We start from the raw sequence: 18,486 nt of genomic DNA, 5'->3' as shown, positions 1-18,486 counted from the left end.
CTGAACGGTAAAAGTCAAAATCGTCATTATTGAACTTGACCTCCATTTTGTCATCAGTAACAGCATATTAAAATTTCGGAAGCTTTGGTAGAACAGTTCATGCATAAATGCACGGACACGACTGGAAACTCCATTTTTCAATCTTTCAAGAACCATAACTCCTGAACGGTAAAAATCAAAATCGTCATTATTGAACTTGACCTCCATTCTGTCATTAGTAACAACATATTAAAATTTGGAAAGCTTTGGTAGAACAGTTCATGCGTAAATGCACGGACACGACTGGAAACTCCATTTTTCAATCTTTCAAGAACCATAACTCCTGAACGGTAAAAGTCAAAATCGCCATTATTGAACTTGACCTTCGTATAGTTGTCAGTAATAACATATTAAAATTTTAAAAGCTTTGATTGAACGGTTCATGAGTTAATGCACGGACAACATTTGATTGCCGTCCGCCCGGCCGGCCGGCCGCCGTACATCCCCAAATCAATAACCGACATTTTTGTCACAAAAATCCGGTTAAAAATGGCAAAATTTCCTTAAAATTACCAATTCAGAGGCAGCAACCCAACAACCAGTTGTCCAATTCATCTGAAAATTGCAGGGCAGATAGATCTTAATAATCAATTCTACCCCAATGTAAAATTTGCTCTAAATGCTTTGGTTTCAGAGTTATAAGCCAAAATCTACATTTTACCTCTATGTTCTATTTTTAGCCATGTTGGCCATCTTGGTTGGTTGGCCGGGTCACTAGACACATTTTTTAAGCTAGATACCCATATGATGATTGTGGCCAAGTTTGATTTATTTGGCCCAGTAGTTTCAGAGGAGAAGATTTTTTTTTAAAAGTTGACGGAGGACGACGGATGCCAAGTGATGAGAAAAGCTCACTTGGCCCTTTTGGCCAGGTGAGCTAAAAATGAGGTCATGGTCATATAAACCAAACAAGAAATACATTGACATTATAATAATTCATTACACAAACTTTAATTGACCTATTGCTTATAGTTTCTAAGAAACAGACTTAACCAAGAAAATTAAACATTAACCAATGAATCATGAAAACGAGGTCAAGGTCAGATGAACAATGAAGGGTAGACATGAAAAGCCTTCAATCCTTAAATTCAACAAAAATAGTTGACCTTTTGCTTGAAGATTAAGAAAAACAGACCAAAACACAAAAAGTTAACACTGAGCAATGAACCCTGAAAATGAGGTCAAGGTCAAATAAAACTGGTGAGACTGACACAAACATCATAAAATATTTCCATACAACAAATATAGTTGACCTATTGTATATAGTATTAGAAAAAACTATCATAAATCGAAAATTTAACTTTAAGAACTGAACCATGACAATGAGGTCAAGGTCAGATGAAACCTGCCAGCTGAACATGTTCACCTTGCAACCATTCACTACACCAAACATAGAAGACCTATTGAATACAGTATAAGAAAAACAGAACAAAACACAAAATCTTAACAATAACTGCTGAACCATGAAAATGAGGTCAAGGCAGGCTCGACAAAATCTAATTAATGCATTTTAATTCAGTTCTGACAATAAATGTTTACAAGAACATAAACAATACCAAATGTTCTGTACCAGATGGGCTATTTGACAATCAATCTCTCTTTGGTGATGCTCAAGGCCAAAATATATAAAAACCCAACTCAGCTTAATATTAAAAAGAATTATATGTTTGTTTTAATCAACAGCCAAGAACAATTTTACATGCAGCATATAACAAGAGTTTTGAGATTCTGGCCTGATAAGCTTGGTCTTCCATGTAAGTTATTATAATCAATTTTATTTCCTCATAATGGTAGTATCACAACCCTCTGAGTGCTTATAGTTGAAGTTCAAAGAACGAATATATAATGCCCAATAAAAAGGTAATTTATTGTCAATGATATAAGCACGGTGGTAACTTATTGTAGATCACATGGTAGTGATAACAAATGGCCTGTCTCTGTATGATTCATTCAATCTTCCACTTTTACATTTAGGTAATCAGCATCTTTGATGTCATGACTGTTTGGTATGAACCCCTCACCCTCATGACTGTTTAGTATACCCCATTAAGTTGTCCAAATAATCTGCAAACAACTGTGGTTTTCCAGGAGTGTAAGGCTTTAATCTGCTAAAATCACAGGTCTTCAATGTTTCTGCTAGTGAACTAAAACAGAAAGATTACACAAACTAAAACAGAAAGATTACACAAACTAAAACAGAAAGATTACACAAACTTAAACAGAAAGATTACACAAACTAAAACAGAAAGATTACACAAACTAAAACAGAAAGATTACACAAACTTAAACAGAAAGATTACACAAACTAAAACAAACTTTGAATTAACATATAAATATATATCATTCATAGAAAAAGTTTGCATAAATCTAAATTTTGTGTCTCCAATGTGGATACAAGTATTGTAATTAATTCATGTTGCCAAATCTTGTAAGCTTTCTAGGTAGTGTTTTGTATCCTGTTATTCATGTTGCCCAATCTTGTAAGCTTTCTAGGTAGTGTTTTGTCTCCAATGTGGATACAAGTATTATAATTAATTCATGTTGCCCAATCTTTTAAGCTTTCTAGGTAGTGTTTTGTATCCTGTTATTCATGTTGCCCAATCTTGTAAGCTTTCTAGGTAGTGTTTTGTATCCTGTTATTCATGTTGCCCAATCTTGTAAGCTTTCTAGGTAGTGTTTTGTCTCCAATGTGGATACAAGTATTATAATTAATTCATGTTGCCCAATCTTTTAAGCTTTCTAGGTAGTGTTTTGTATCCTGTTATTCATGTTGCCCAATCTTGTAAGCTTTCTAGGTAGTGTTTTGTATCCTGTTATTCATGTTGCCCAATCTTGTAAGCTTTCTAGGTAGTGTTTTGTATCCTGTTATTCATGTTGCCCAATCCTGTTAGCTTTCTAGGTAGTGTTTTGTATCCTGTTATTCATGTTGCCCAATCTTGTAAGCTTTCTAGGTTGTGTTTTGTATCCTGTTATTCATGTTGTTCAATCTTGTAAGCTTTCTAGGTAGTGTTTTGTCTCCTGTTATTCATGTTGCCCAATCTTGTAAGCTTTCTAGGTAGTGTTTTGTCTCCAATGTGGATACAAGTACTGTAATTAATTCATGTTGTCCAATCTTGTAAGCTTTCTAGGTAGTGTTTTGTCTCCTGTTATTCATGTTGCCCAATCTTGTAAGCTTTCTAGGTAGTGTTTTGTATCCTGTTATTCATGTTGCCCAATCTTGTAAGCTTTCTAGGTAGTGTTTTGTATCCTGTTATTCATGTTGCCCAATCTTGTAAGCTTTCTAGGTAGTGTTTTGTATCCTTTTATTCATGTTGCCCAATCTTGTAAGCTTTCGAGGTAGTGTTTTGTATCCTGTTATTGTTGATTTAGTCATCTTATATTTTTTGCAATGGCATTCTCTATTTCTCACTGCTATCCAATCAAAAATGGAGGACTACAGGAATCAATCTAAGTGGACAAGGGAGAAATGGCAAAATCTATGTGAGCTGTAATTCAACTAACGGTGTTGGTTTCACAAAAACAAAACTTACGACTACGGTTATCCTAAGTATAATGAATTATTCATGACTTACGATTAGTCTTAATTGTAAGTTTTTTGGTGAAACCGACTCCTGGTATTTAGATTTTTTTGGTTAATTTCTTCAAACTGGCTGCTGCTTTGCATGCAGACATGGATGCAGAAAAAGAATTCAAGAGTTACTCTGATAGTTGCTGATAACAACTCAAATCTGCTTCATCTAGCCATAAAAAGAGACACTTGTATAAGTAATTAAGCTTCTTATCCAACACTTATTTTTATAGATGTCTTAGTCATATTGATCATATCTCATCACTACAAATTTATCTATTTTTTCAAAACATATGACTTAACCAATCATTAACTATTTATTTTATACACCAAACCAATCATAAACTTCTTATTTTAAAGACCAACAGATATTCATTGTTTATTTTTAAAGGAGCAGATATTTCTAAGCTACATTTCTAGAACAATCTCAACAAAGGGTAACAGCCCTGAGATGAGATTTGGACAAGAATTATACTTAAGTTTGAAAAACCATAGATAATCTTATGATTGTTAGTTTGCCTATGATGTTGTTGATGTTTATTTTGACAACGTAAATTGCACTTTAAATTTTGGTGATATTTTTCAATCTTGGGCAAGTACTATGAAAAATGAACACATAAAAAAGTCAAAGGAAATGAAAAAGAAATTCCAAAGTCCACCGCATTACATAATATGTTTCTGTCCTAAGTACAACGTCAACAACTGCACAAAAGCATATTTTTTTGCTGTTTTTTTAAACCTTTCTTTAATATCTTGAGAAAAAGGAAGACTTTCATGCAAATCTAATGTAATTTCGATTATAATATATATTTCCAAGGGCCATAACTTGACAAAATATTTGATCAGAACTTATTTTGGAAAGCCTTAAAGAGGTTGCTGAAATAAACAGAGGATATAGGTTTCATAAAAATCTGGTAAGAGTTGAACACGACAGCTCTAACGATGCAATTTTCTATAAGGTTAATGTTTCCAAGGGCATAACTCTTTTAAAAACAATTGATCGGCATTGATTTAGGACCTTGTCTAACATTGCTGATATAAATCTATCAAGAACTTTACATGTGAGAGTGATAACAAGACTGGAGAGACTTTATGCAAGAGACAAAAACAGAAAATAGCAATAATTCCCATACCTGCAATCACAATACTCTATATTGCCATCTTTCTTCAGCTGTCTAGCTAACTCTAACTGATGATTGTCCATTAGTTCATCATTAACTACTACCAGTAAAGGTTTATTAGCAGTTAAACTTTCTAAACAACTCCCGGCTCCTATAATATAAAATAAAACAATTCCAGTAATTATTTCCTCAATCAAAGCCACTTAACATGCTTAACAGTCACATATACATATATATAATTATACTGAAAAATCTGTCTCTTTGTTTTGTTCACACATCATTGTCGATATAATGGAATTTGATGCGACTGACATATAATGAAGATGTTTAGCGCTTTAAAACCAGGTTTAATCCACCATTTTCTACATAAGACAATGCCTGTACCAAGTCAGAAATATGACAGATTTTGTCCATTTGTTTGGTGTGTTTGAGCTTTTGATTTTGCAGTTTGATTGAGGAATTTTAGTTTTGAATTTTCCTCAGAGTTTGGTATTTTTGTGATTTTACATTTTTTTTAACTCATGTAACTAATCATTTGATAATAATAGATGGTTTATATATCTTGTTGCTATAGTTACCTGCATGAAACATGTGAAATTAACCAGTGAAGCGTTACTGATGTTATCAGCTATGGAAGGTTTATATCTGGTTACTATAGTTACCTGCATGACTTTAACCAGTGAAGCGTTACTGATGTCATCAGCTATGGAAAGTTTATATCTGGTTACTAAAGTTACCTGCATGACTTTACCCAGTGAAGCGTTACTGATGTCATCAGCTATGGAGGGTTTATATCTGGTTACTATAGTTACCTGCATGACTTTAACCAGTGAAGTGTTGCTGATGTCATCAGCTATGGAAGGTTTATATCTGGTTACTATAGTTACCTGCATGACTTTAACCAGTGAAGCGTTACTGATGTCATCAGCTATGGATGGTTTATATGGTTACTATATAGTTACCTGCATGACTTATGACCAGTGAAGCGTTACTGATGTCATCAGATATGGATGGTTTATATCTAGTTACTATAGTTACCTGCATGACATATGACCAGTGAAGCGTAACTGATGTCATCAGCTATGGAGGGTTTATATCTGATTACTATAGTTACCTACATGACTTATGACCAGTGAAGCGTTACTGATGTCATCAGCTGTGGCGGGTTTATATCTGGTTACTATAGTAACCTGCATGACTTATGACCAGTGAAGCGTCACTGATGTCATCAGCTATGGAGGGTTTATATCTGGTTACTATCGTTACCTATATGACTTATGACCAGTGAAGCGTTACTGATGTCATCAGCTATGGATGGTTTATATCTGGTTACTATAGTAACCTGCATGACTTATGACCAGCGAAGCATTACTAATGTCATCAGCTATGGATGGTTTATATCTGGTAACTATAGTTACCTGCATGACTTATGACCAGTGAAGCGTTATTGATGTCATCAGCTATGGAGGGTTTATATCTGGTTACTATAGTAACCTGCATGACTTACGACCAGTGAAGCGTCACTGATGTCATCAGCTATAGATGGTTTATATCTAGTTACTATAGTTACCTGCATGACTTATGACCAGTGAAGCGTCACTGATGTCATCAGCTATAGATGGTTTATATCTAGTTACTATAGTTACCTGCATGACTTATGACCAGTGAAGCGTCACTGATGTCATCAGCTATAGATGGTTTATATCTGTAACATTCTACAGTGAATCCTCTCACAGAACATTCTGTAGATGGATCAAAGGCACATCGTCCAATCTGTATTAATAGCTTGTTGTAACCTTTAAATTTCAAGATCTATAAAATGAAATTAACAATAGGTTAACATGTTATAAATGTTTTGGTAATGTACTTTCACTATTTCGTCTATACAGGCAGTCAGGGTTACTACTTGTACAACGTAATCTTTATTTACATGGAGACAAATATTCTTCTTTAAGTTAATTATAATGTTTGAATAATCTCCCCTTAATTTAAAAAAATAAATATTGGAATAACAATGTATTTATAGTAATCTTTTTTACAATCCCACAAAAATTCTCAAGTTTTGAGATGAAAAACTTGCCTTTAATAATTTTTCACAGGCTAGCTCATAATTTTTCATTAGGGTTCAATGTTTCATCTCATTAATCATGTTAATTCAACAAAGAAATGGCTTGCACAAAGATCATTTAAAATATTTGCACAAGGCCTTCAAAAATTGCCCCTTGTAGGCTTGCAAATGAGAAGTGTTCTGAAGATACAGTAACAGACAAAATGAGAAGTGTTCTGAAGATACGGTAACAAACAAAATGAGAAGTGTACTGAAGATACGGTAACAGACAAAATGAGAAGTGCTCTGAAGATACGGTAACAGACAAAATGAGAAGTGCTCTGAAGATACGGTCACCTACAAAATGAGAAGTGCTCTGAAGATACGGTAACAGACAAAATGAGAAGTGTTCTGAAGATACGGTAACAGACAAAATGAGAAGTGTTCTGAAGATACGGTAACACACAAATTGAGAAGTGTTCTGAAGATACGGTAACAGACAAAATGAGAAGTGTTCTGAAGATACGGTAACAGACAAAATGAGAAGTGTTCTGAAGATACGGTGTTCTGAAGATACGGTAACAGACAAAATGAGAAGTGTTCTGAAGATACGGTAACAGACAAAATGAGAAGTGTTCTGAAGATACGGTAACAGACAAAATGAGAAGTGCTCTGAAGATACGGTAACAGACAAAATGAGAAGTGCTCTGAAGATACGGTAACAGACAAAATGAGAAGTGCTCTGAAGATACGGTAACAGACAAAATGAAAAGTGTTCTGAAGATACAGTAGCCATGGTAACAGACAAAATGAGATTTTCATTGTTCATGAAGGAGAGGCAAAGATACCAAACGGACAGTCAAGCTCTGATGATAGATACCAAACGGACAGTCAAGCTCTGATGATAGATACCAAACAGACAGTCAAGCTCTGATGATAGATATTAAACGGACAGTCAAGCTCTGATGATAGATCCCAAAAGAACAGTCAACATGGTCAAGCTCTGATGATAGATACCAAACGGACAGTCAAGCTCTGATGACAGATCCCAAACGAACAGTCAAGCTCTGATGATAGATACCAAACGGACAGTCAAGCTCTGATGATAGATACCAAACGGACAGTCAAGCTCTGATGATAGATACCAAACAGACAGTCAAGCTCTGATGATAGATACCAAACGGACAGTCAAGCTCTGATGATAGATCCCAAACGGACAGTCAAGCTCTGATGATAGATCCCAAAAGAACAGTCAAGCTCTGATGATAGATACCAAACGGACAGTCAAGCTCTGATGATAGATACCAAACAGACAGTCAAGCTCTGATGATAGATCGAAAATAAACTGACAACGTCATGGCTAAAACAAAAGATACCAAACGAACAGTCAAGCTCTGATGATAGATCGAAAATAGACTGACAACACCATGGCTAAAACAAAAGATTCCAAACGAACAGTCAAGCTCTGATGATAGATCGAAAATAGACTGACAACGCCATGGCTAAAACAAGATACCAAACGAACAGTCAAGCTCTGATGATAGATTGAAAATAGACTGACAACGTAATGGCTAAAACAAAAGATACCAAACGAACAGTCAAGCTCTGATGATAGATCGAAAATAGACTGACAACACTATGGCTAAAACAAAAGATACCAAACGGACAGTCAAGCTCTGATGATAGATCGAAAATAGACTGACAACGCCATGGCTAAAACAAAAGATACCACACGGACAGTCAAGATCTGATGATAGATCCAAAATAGACTGACAACGCCATGGCTAAAAACAATGAAAAAAGAAAAAGACAGACAAATAATTGTTCACAAGACACAACATAGAAAACTAATTAAGACTAAGCAACACAAACCCCACCAAAAACTGGGGTGTTCTTTGGTGCTCCGGTTGGGTAAGCAGATCCTGCTCTTCATATGGCACCCGTAGTGTTGCATATGTTTTTACAAATCTAGTAAATAGTCTAATTCAAATTCCATCATCCCCAAAATCATTCCAAACCTTTCTTTTGTGGTATTGATCCTTCTTAAAACATTTCATAGAGATCCATTCACTTTAACTAAATAAAAATATCTGAAAATAAATGTATCTTTGGTCAATGATGATGAAGCAGACGACTACAACATCATACCATTATACCAGTTTTTGCTGTTGTATAAAAATAACTTGAACAAGTAGTACATATAGTACCCCTGACTGATTGATTTATTCATTTATCATGTTTATTTAATTAAAGATGGCATAAATGTTCCTGTGAAGATAAGCTGGTATTTAATCAATATTGTTCAGATTATGCACAAATGAAAGTTTGGTTTCTTGAAATATTTTCCATGTAATTAGATAAATACATGTACCCAAATAGGAATAATTCCACATGTTATTGGATAGAGCTCAATAGAGGTGCGGTCCATTTCATATATGGACCATAATTTGCTATTGGGCTCGTTTCCTATAACGATAGAAAAGTGATAAAAATGTGTATTACTGTAAGAAAAGTTGTAACTACATCTAAAGATGCCTTTATTTTTATCAACATACAAGTGTATGCTACTCTTCCCTAGAAAAAAAATTGAAATTAACAAATTTCAAAGATTAAACGACCGTATTTTTGTGTCGTTTCTCGCGTTACTTTTCGCTTCCGAAGTGCATATCGCTGACTGATTTATAGATAATCGTCACCGGCAAATTCGTAACTTTTGCTTTCAAATAATAAAGAACATCGACCAATAAGAATAGTCAGAAGAAAATGCCGAGAACTATAAGTATTTCTGTAGCAGGAGTAAGAACACTAGCGTTACTTTGGTTTCCTATTTCGTAACGCAAATTTTAGATGATGTAATCTGCTTTGTTGTAATAGAATTCTTTATATAACAATATGCAAATATGAACTCTCGCGAGATGTTCAAACAGGTAAATCAGAGATGATTTACATTCTAGATTTGTTCTTCGTAATAATTAAGTTAGAAAATGACGTTATCGTTATGCGTTACATTTCACACGAAACAGAAGTCCAGTTATTTCCTTTTTTTTATTAAAATTGTTTTTGTCGTTAAGTTCTAATCATTTCCGGTCATACGTGAAACATGTGACTAACATGTGATCACGCCCTTACGGCCGGATATATGAAATACTGGGTCTAAATATTGTTTTTGTTTCCAACGGGATGTTAGCAAACATAATCTGTAGACTTGTTTTGTCTCGTTTAAAAAAGGAAAATACAATTTTCAAAGAGATTGTGCCGGGGGTCTATTATTTTTCCTATGTGCATAATGTTACATACGATCTTGTGTGAAAATAAATGCCCAATGACTTGACAAAATGGATTTCAGATTTGACAGACGTTATAACACACTTCGTTTCCGGATAATGATGTAAAGGGTCCTTGGAAAATTCAATCGACATTACGTCTCTTATCATTGTGCCGATGCTCGTTGGATTGATTTTGCTTCAGCAGTAAATATTACTGGATATTTTAGGTGAATAAAGATAATTTAATAAAAAATGCATGTTGATATACCGTTACACTTGGAATGTACACAGTTGGTATCTTTGTCACAATTTTTAATTATTTTTTTTTATTCATGTTCTGCAAACACTTTTCAGAAACGCAATAAACTTGTCAAAGGAGAAGTAAACTTTTACCATGCATGACTTGAAAGGAAGTACTTTATTGATTTTAGCCCACTAAAGTAGGTTAAAATGTGGAAACCATGTAGATGGTGTACAGGTCACAAATATCACATGGTGCCTATTTTAAAGATTTTAATTACAAGTTAAAAGTTTTTTTCTTTACTGGATTTAAAGAATTTTACATTGCCAATGATTTGGAATAAATTGTATATAACTGGAATTTCAAAACCAAATATAAATACATTTTTTTGGCTAAAACATCAAGATGCAACGATTATGGTATCCTGTATCAATGAAGAAAATATGGAAATTTCTGAATAAATTGTACTAATTGTTTTCAAAACAAGCACATATTTAGGAGTTTTATAAGGCCAACTAAAATTAATTAGTAGATTTTCATCCAAAGTTTTGAAAAAAATGGGGTGGGTGGGAGGATTTTATTTTTTAAATTTTATTTAATATGAAACCTTCTTGTGACGTGAACTTCATATATATGCAAGTGTTATAATTAGCTAATACCATGTACAGGTATAAAGAATCGTACATATTTTTTCAAGTTCTTAAATAAATATCTCTGATTGGCAACGACTGTTCTACATGCAATTGCTACTTTAGAAACCTATTTCCAGTAAACAGTAAAATCATGGAGGAATTCTCTGTTCAAGTTCGACTACTTTTTAAGCGATGGTTTGTAGTCCCCATAAAATTATGCAAATGCAATGGTATGCAACACAAGTATAATATGAATGAAATAAGATCTCAAACAGTGTTGGTAATACTAGGGTTGTGCTTTTAAGATTCTCAAGTTATGCAAGACTGAAGCAAATATCATGAATATAATTACAATGTAAAACATGAAGTTGTTTAATGACTCTTTTAAGGGTATTTTGTGTTTTTAAACAAAAACAATAGCCGTGGGTAAATCTAAGGGCTTTCTATGACACAATGTGTTTGTTTGCAGACTTTTTAAACTCAATATACGGTCATAGATCTAACAAGTTTGTGCTTTTGACAGTTTCTTTAATCCAGTTATGTTTTTTTCTTTCGCTTTTGAAATCTTTCAGAGCCCAAATTTGCTGACACAAAGTCAATGTTTTAAAAAAATCCACGGTTTTCTAATGCCAGAAATTTCCAATTTGTCACATACCCTGATTTGCGTTCTTGAACACAGCGTAATACTCGTAACCCGAATATTTCATGTTCTTCTGATAATCTATCTCTATTCTCCGTAGATTGATTGATTGATTGTTGGTTGCTTAACGTCCAGTGGCAAATATTTCATGCATATTCAGGACGAGAACAAGTTCACAATAAATACAATAGGTAGGTTGTTGTAATAGACATGATAGAGGCCATCTAGGATGATGGTCGGGGAAATTTGGACTACCACTGGAAAATGAGGGTATATTGGATAGGGACAGAAATTTGGCCTTGCAACAGGCCACCTACGGACTCCTCAAAGAGTTGTGGCAAGGGTTCTTAACGTGCAAAGAGCGTGGCACTCTCTTTACACGAGGAATCGGATTTAACGTCCCCCTTCTGACCGGACGTGACTGCGAATTTGATACATCCCGCACAGCCAAACGGACGCCCCACTTCAGCAAGCGTTTTACTGCCGGTCGGGAGAAGACCTAGTGACCATATTTCTATACCCCAGTCACCCTTTGGGGGATATTCTCCGTAGATGATATTGTCATCATTGAACAGCAGAATTTGTCAATGAAATCATTTTAAAGTACTCGAAACAAGAAATATGAAAACCGAAATTTGAAACAGGAAGTTCGAATGAAACAAAATTTTTGACGGTTACCGGTAACGGAAACGAACAAAATCCGGAAATCGTAAATTTTTCAAAATAAAAAAATCGGGGCGGACGATTTCAGAGGGGCGGGCGGGGATGAAAATCTATCAATTAATTTTAATTGGCCTAATACTGTTACATTTAAAATGGATTTTAAGAAAAAGTATACTGTTCAGATTATTTTAAGCAGATTTTGCAATAAAATAAAACTAAAAAAATGCTTTCGGTTTCTTATGGTTTCCTGTCGCGTTTAAAAAAAACTTTAATTTAACATTGAAAATAGATTTTAAATATTAACATGAAGCAAGTAACACTAGTAATGGTGTTCATTTATGTCTTTTGAAATATATTGTGCAAAATAAAGAAAATAAAGATTGGTTTCCTGTTTGGTTTCCTGTCACGTAAACAGTGAATCAAAATGTATTAATTTTTTCTTGAAAAACTCAATTGTTCCATTAATACTATTTTAACATCAACACAACCCACAGAATAAAAGTTAAAGTTTTAGAACTTATAAAAAAGGATACAAAAAGAAACCAAAGGCCGAATACCAAATTATGGTCCATATAGCTAACAATTACATCTGGATGTTGAAGAAAAAAATGGAAAAAGGAATCTTAAATAGAATAAATTGCTTCGCTGAGCGCAGCTGGATATGACCCCAGAGGTCGAACCCTGAACAGTTGGGGTAAAAATGGACAAAATATTAGCACTTGAAACAGGTCTGAATTTGGATTGTAATTAAATATTTGACACATAATAGGATTCTGACACAGAATAAGTGTAGTCAAAGAACTTAGAATTTGATATATATATGATTTGAATTTATATTCCTTCTTTTGCTTTTGTGAAATTCACTATGCTGTTGTGAATTGATTCCCCTTCCCCTTTATACGGTATCTTTTTATTGCACAAAAAATTTATATATTTGAAGAAATTTTCTTTTAAATTTCTGAAATCTGAAAAAAAATGTCTCCCTCCCACAATTTTTTATTTACCCCCACCCCCACCTTTCCCTTTTCCTCAAGATATAGTCATTATTTCAATTCAAATTTCTAATCATGCTAATGGGGTTAACAACTATAATAACCCATTTAAATACATTGTACTTTCAATGTGATTGGATTACCTCCCTTCCACTGCTTTAAAATTGTCTCAATTGTCTGGAAACCCTTGTTTTACCCTCTTTTTTGCCCCCAATTCCTAATTGGTTAGAGCCAAAACCCCAAAGCTCAATCCTTACCATCCCTTTGTGGTATGGAAACTTGTGATATAATTTAAGAGACATGATCGGAGAGATTCATACACTTGAACATGTTAAACAGTACACAAGTTTATTGTCTGGAAACTACTAAAATGCTTATTTGGGCCCCTAATTCCTAAACTGTTGGGACCATAACCCCAAAAATCAATCCCTACCTTCGATTTGTGGTTATAAACCTTGTGTATAAATTTCACGGATTTCTATTTATTTATATTAGATTTGTGGTTATAGACCTTGTGTATAAATTTCATGGATTTCTATTTATTTATATTAAAGTTATTGTCCAGAAACCATCTGACATCTGTCAACATTGACGATGTGATACCATTTTACGACCACAAATATTTTTTACTGTCATATTAAATTGAATAGTATGGCCTTCAACAATGAGCAAAACTCTTATTGCATAGTCAGATACAAAAGGCTTCGAATGATGTAAATGTAAAACAATTCAAACGACAAAACTAACGGCCTGATTTATGTACAATACAATGAACGTCCAAAAATATGGGAATGAGAGAAGAGGGAACTTATAAGGAAGTTATGAGATATGGCAGTAATTTTCAGCCGAAACGTGCTTGTCAGATTAGTGATAAATTATAAAAAAAGGAGATGTTGTACATTGTAGGATTGTCAATGAGACCAATCGCCACAAGAGACCAAATGTCACAGAAATTAACAATCATAAGTCACTGTACGACCTTCAACAATTAAGCAATGCTATAAAGGGCCTTAAAAAACAATATCATGACTGTTGAAATGGAAAATTTTGATCATATCGCGCAGAATTTTAGTATAAGGTTAGGCAGATCCTGCTTACGACTCTTGTCATGTTAACTAGTGTGTTTTGTTTGTTATGCATCAATTTTTCATTTGTCAAGGGTTGATTGTATTTAAGCACTGAATCTTTTGCACTGAGTGAATAAATTAGCCAGTTACTGATAGAATTATATACAGATATATATATTCTCTGATTTATGATTAGTCAAATTGAATGTTAGTCTAATACTAATTGTCTTATAAATGTTATCTTAACAGACAAGAAATTGAGGATGAATACCATTTCTTCTCAATCTGTCCATACTATACATCATTGAGGGATACCTGTATATACAAAGTATTAATAAAAATCTTAATTTCAATTTTATTAAATTGCAGTCCACTATAACCATGATAACACTGAAGAATTTGACTGCACTTTTAAATAGCAGTCTACCAGTCATTATAAAAATCACCATAAAGTATATTAATGATTGTTTTTTTATTGAGAACATCTGTATAACTTGTATTTCTTTTAATGTGCAACCTAATTTTTGTTTGTGTTCTTTTTTCAATTGTTCATGAACATTAATAATGTGTTAACTGTTGATATTTATAGTCTTTTTTTTCTTCGCTGTGAATACCACTGTCACTCAAATATAATTAGGCCACCTTTAAAAGAATGTCTGTTTCCTCTCCCCCGGGTCTACCCTTTGTAAACAGACCAGGAAGGCAGGTTCTTTTTTTTTTTTTTTTTTTTTTTTTAACTGGATGTGATTGTCATAGCATGGTCACATGAATGGTTTGACTTGTCCAGTCCAGGCCACTTATCAGTTGATTGTGCTCAATTTGAGTGTATTTATTTAGATTATCAATCCTTCTGCTTTCAAGCACTTTCCAAAAATGGAAACAAATTATTTTCAGGAAAAAAATAATTTCGATTTTTTTGTGGAAAATAATTTTTTGACCCGGGGGCTTATTTTTGACACGGGTGGGGGGAAGGGAAACAAACATATTTTTAATTTTGGCCTTATAATCAATTTAACTATTGTCAGTTTATTGTCTTAATTTTGTTAGTCCAAATAATTATGACGTCTTGAAAGGCTATTATAAAAGAAAAAAATTATAATAGCCTTTCAAGACGTCATAATTATTTGGACTATAATTTTGTATGCCATAACCATTTAATGTAAATGTGTTTGTGCTAATAAATATTGTCTATTGTCTTAAATAGAAAACACTCAATACTTCAATATCAAAAAAATTAACCTTATAGATGGAATCTTTCGTTATACTTTGAATTAAGGAATCAAACTCTGTAGTACCAACTGTAACAAATACAGTTTTAGACATTGCCAGCAAGCACCTGCTGTTCGTAAATCGGTTCCGGATTTGACTTTAATTTTAGTCCGATTTTTTAAAACATTTTTTGGCTTATATGCTGTTTTTACTGTTATTTTTTAATAAATTTTTAATTTTTCCGCTAAAATTTGTTGTTGATACTGATAAAACAACATACCAAACAGACAGTCAAGCTCTGATGATAGATACCAAACGGACAGTCAAGCTCTGATGATAGATCCCAAACGGACAGTCAAGCTCTGATGATAGATCCCAAAAGAACAGTCAAGCTCTGATGATAGATACCAAACGGACAGTCAAGCTCTGATGATAGATACCAAACAGACAGTCAAGCTCTGATGATAGATCGAAAATAAACTGACAACGTCATGGCTAAAACAAAAGATACCAAACGAACAGTCAAGCTCTGATGATAGATCGAAAATAGACTGACAACACCATGGCTAAAACAAAAGATTCCAAACGAACAGTCAAGCTCTGATGATAGATCGAAAATAGACTGACAACGCCATGGCTAAAACAAGATACCAAACGAACAGTCAAGCTCTGATGATAGATTGAAAATAGACTGACAACGTAATGGCTAAAACAAAAGATACCAAACGAACAGTCAAGCTCTGATGATAGATCGAAAATAGACTGACAACACTATGGCTAAAACAAAAGATACCAAACGGACAGTCAAGCTCTGATGATAGATCGAAAATAGACTGACAACGCCATGGCTAAAACAAAAGATACCACACGGACAGTCAAGATCTGATGATAGATCCAAAATAGACTGACAACGCCATGGCTAAAAACAATGAAAAAAGAAAAAGACAGACAAATAATTGTTCACAAGACACAACATAGAAAACTAATTAAGACTAAGCAACACAAACCCCACCAAAAACTGGGGTGTTCTTTGGTGCTCCGGTTGGGTAAGCAGATCCTGCTCTTCATATGGCACCCGTAGTGTTGCATATGTTTTTACAAATCTAGTAAATAGTCTAATTCAAATTCCATCATCCCCAAAATCATTCCAAACCTTTCTTTTGTGGTATTGATCCTTCTTAAAACATTTCATAGAGATCCATTCACTTTAACTAAATAAAAATATCTGAAAATAAATGTATCTTTGGTCAATGATGATGAAGCAGACGACTACAACATCATACCATTATACCAGTTTTTGCTGTTGTATAAAAATAACTTGAACAAGTAGTACATATAGTACCCCTGACTGATTGATTTATTCATTTATCATGTTTATTTAATTAAAGATGGCATAAATGTTCCTGTGAAGATAAGCTGGTATTTAATCAATATTGTTCAGATTATGCACAAATGAAAGTTTGGTTTCTTGAAATATTTTCCATGTAATTAGATAAATACATGTACCCAAATAGGAATAATTCCACATGTTATTGGATAGAGCTCAATAGAGGTGCGGTCCATTTCATATATGGACCATAATTTGCTATTGGGCTCGTTTCCTATAACGATAGAAAAGTGATAAAAATGTGTATTACTGTAAGAAAAGTTGTAACTACATCTAAAGATGCCTTTATTTTTATCAACATACAAGTGTATGCTACTCTTCCCTAGAAAAAAAATTGAAATTAACAAATTTCAAAGATTAAACGACCGTATTTTTGTGTCGTTTCTCGCGTTACTTTTCGCTTCCGAAGTGCATATCGCTGACTGATTTATAGATAATCGTCACCGGCAAATTCGTAACTTTTGCTTTCAAATAATAAAGAACATCGACCAATAAGAATAGTCAGAAGAAAATGCCGAGAACTATAAGTATTTCTGTAGCAGGAGTAAGAACACTAGCGTTACTTTGGTTTCCTATTTCGTAACGCAAATTTTAGATGATGTAATCTGCTTTGTTGTAATAGAATTCTTTATATAACAATATGCAAATATGAACTCTCGCGAGATGTTCAAACAGGTAAATCAGAGATGATTTACATTCTAGATTTGTTCTTCGTAATAATTAAGTTAGAAAATGACGTTATCGTTATGCGTTACATTTCACACGAAACAGAAGTCCAGTTATTTCCTTTTTTTTATTAAAATTGTTTTTGTCGTTAAGTTCTAATCATTTCCGGTCATACGTGAAACATGTGACTAACATGTGATCACGCCCTTACGGCCGGATATATGAAATACTGGGTCTAAATATTGTTTTTGTTTCCAACGGGATGTTAGCAAACATAATCTGTAGACTTGTTTTGTCTCGTTTAAAAAAGGAAAATACAATTTTCAAAGAGATTGTGCCGGGGGTCTATTATTTTTCCTATGTGCATAATGTTACATACGATCTTGTGTGAAAATAAATGCCCAATGACTTGACAAAATGGATTTCAGATTTGACAGACGTTATAACACACTTCGTTTCCGGATAATGATGTAAAGGGTCCTTGGAAAATTCAATCGACATTACGTCTCTTATCATTGTGCCGATGCTCGTTGGATTGATTTTGCTTCAGCAGTAAATATTACTGGATATTTTAGGTGAATAAAGATAATTTAATAAAAAATGCATGTTGATATACCGTTACACTTGGAATGTACACAGTTGGTATCTTTGTCACAATTTTTAATTATTTTTTTTTATTCATGTTCTGCAAACACTTTTCAGAAACGCAATAAACTTGTCAAAGGAGAAGTAAACTTTTACCATGCATGACTTGAAAGGAAGTACTTTATTGATTTTAGCCCACTAAAGTAGGTTAAAATGTGGAAACCATGTAGATGGTGTACAGGTCACAAATATCACATGGTGCCTATTTTAAAGATTTTAATTACAAGTTAAAAGTTTTTTTCTTTACTGGATTTAAAGAATTTTACATTGCCAATGATTTGGAATAAATTGTATATAACTGGA

General features: G+C 33.6%; 1 protein-coding gene across 2 annotated transcripts in view; it reads right to left on the bottom strand.

Moving 5' to 3' along the window:
• Positions 1–1,534: 1,534 nt before the first annotated feature.
• Positions 1,535–18,486, bottom strand: part of LOC143052973 (UDP-N-acetylglucosamine transferase subunit ALG13-like) — a 22,323-nt gene continuing 5,371 nt past the window's right edge. Inside the window, exons 1-4 of one of the 2 annotated variants that reach the window (XM_076226150.1) lie at positions 15,516–15,654; positions 6,375–6,540; positions 4,741–4,879; positions 1,535–2,183 (exon numbers count right to left, since the gene is read on the bottom strand). In XM_076226150.1, coding sequence (XP_076082265.1) covers positions 2,063–2,183; positions 4,741–4,879; positions 6,375–6,540; positions 15,516–15,599 — 510 coding nt within the window. In that variant the 5' untranslated portion in view covers positions 15,600–15,654 and the 3' untranslated portion in view covers positions 1,535–2,062. Of the gene's footprint in view, positions 2,184–4,740; positions 4,880–6,374; positions 6,541–15,515; positions 15,655–18,486 lie in introns of those variants that run through there. The other variant, XM_076226151.1, reaches the window with a different exon arrangement.

Source organism: Mytilus galloprovincialis, chromosome 11 (genome assembly GCF_965363235.1).
Source record: "Mytilus galloprovincialis chromosome 11, xbMytGall1.hap1.1, whole genome shotgun sequence".
In the NCBI taxonomy this organism is placed as follows: Eukaryota; Metazoa; Mollusca; class Bivalvia; order Mytilida; family Mytilidae; genus Mytilus; species Mytilus galloprovincialis.
Note: the sequence above shows the minus strand (reverse complement) of the source record. Positions and strands in the feature narration are given on the sequence as shown.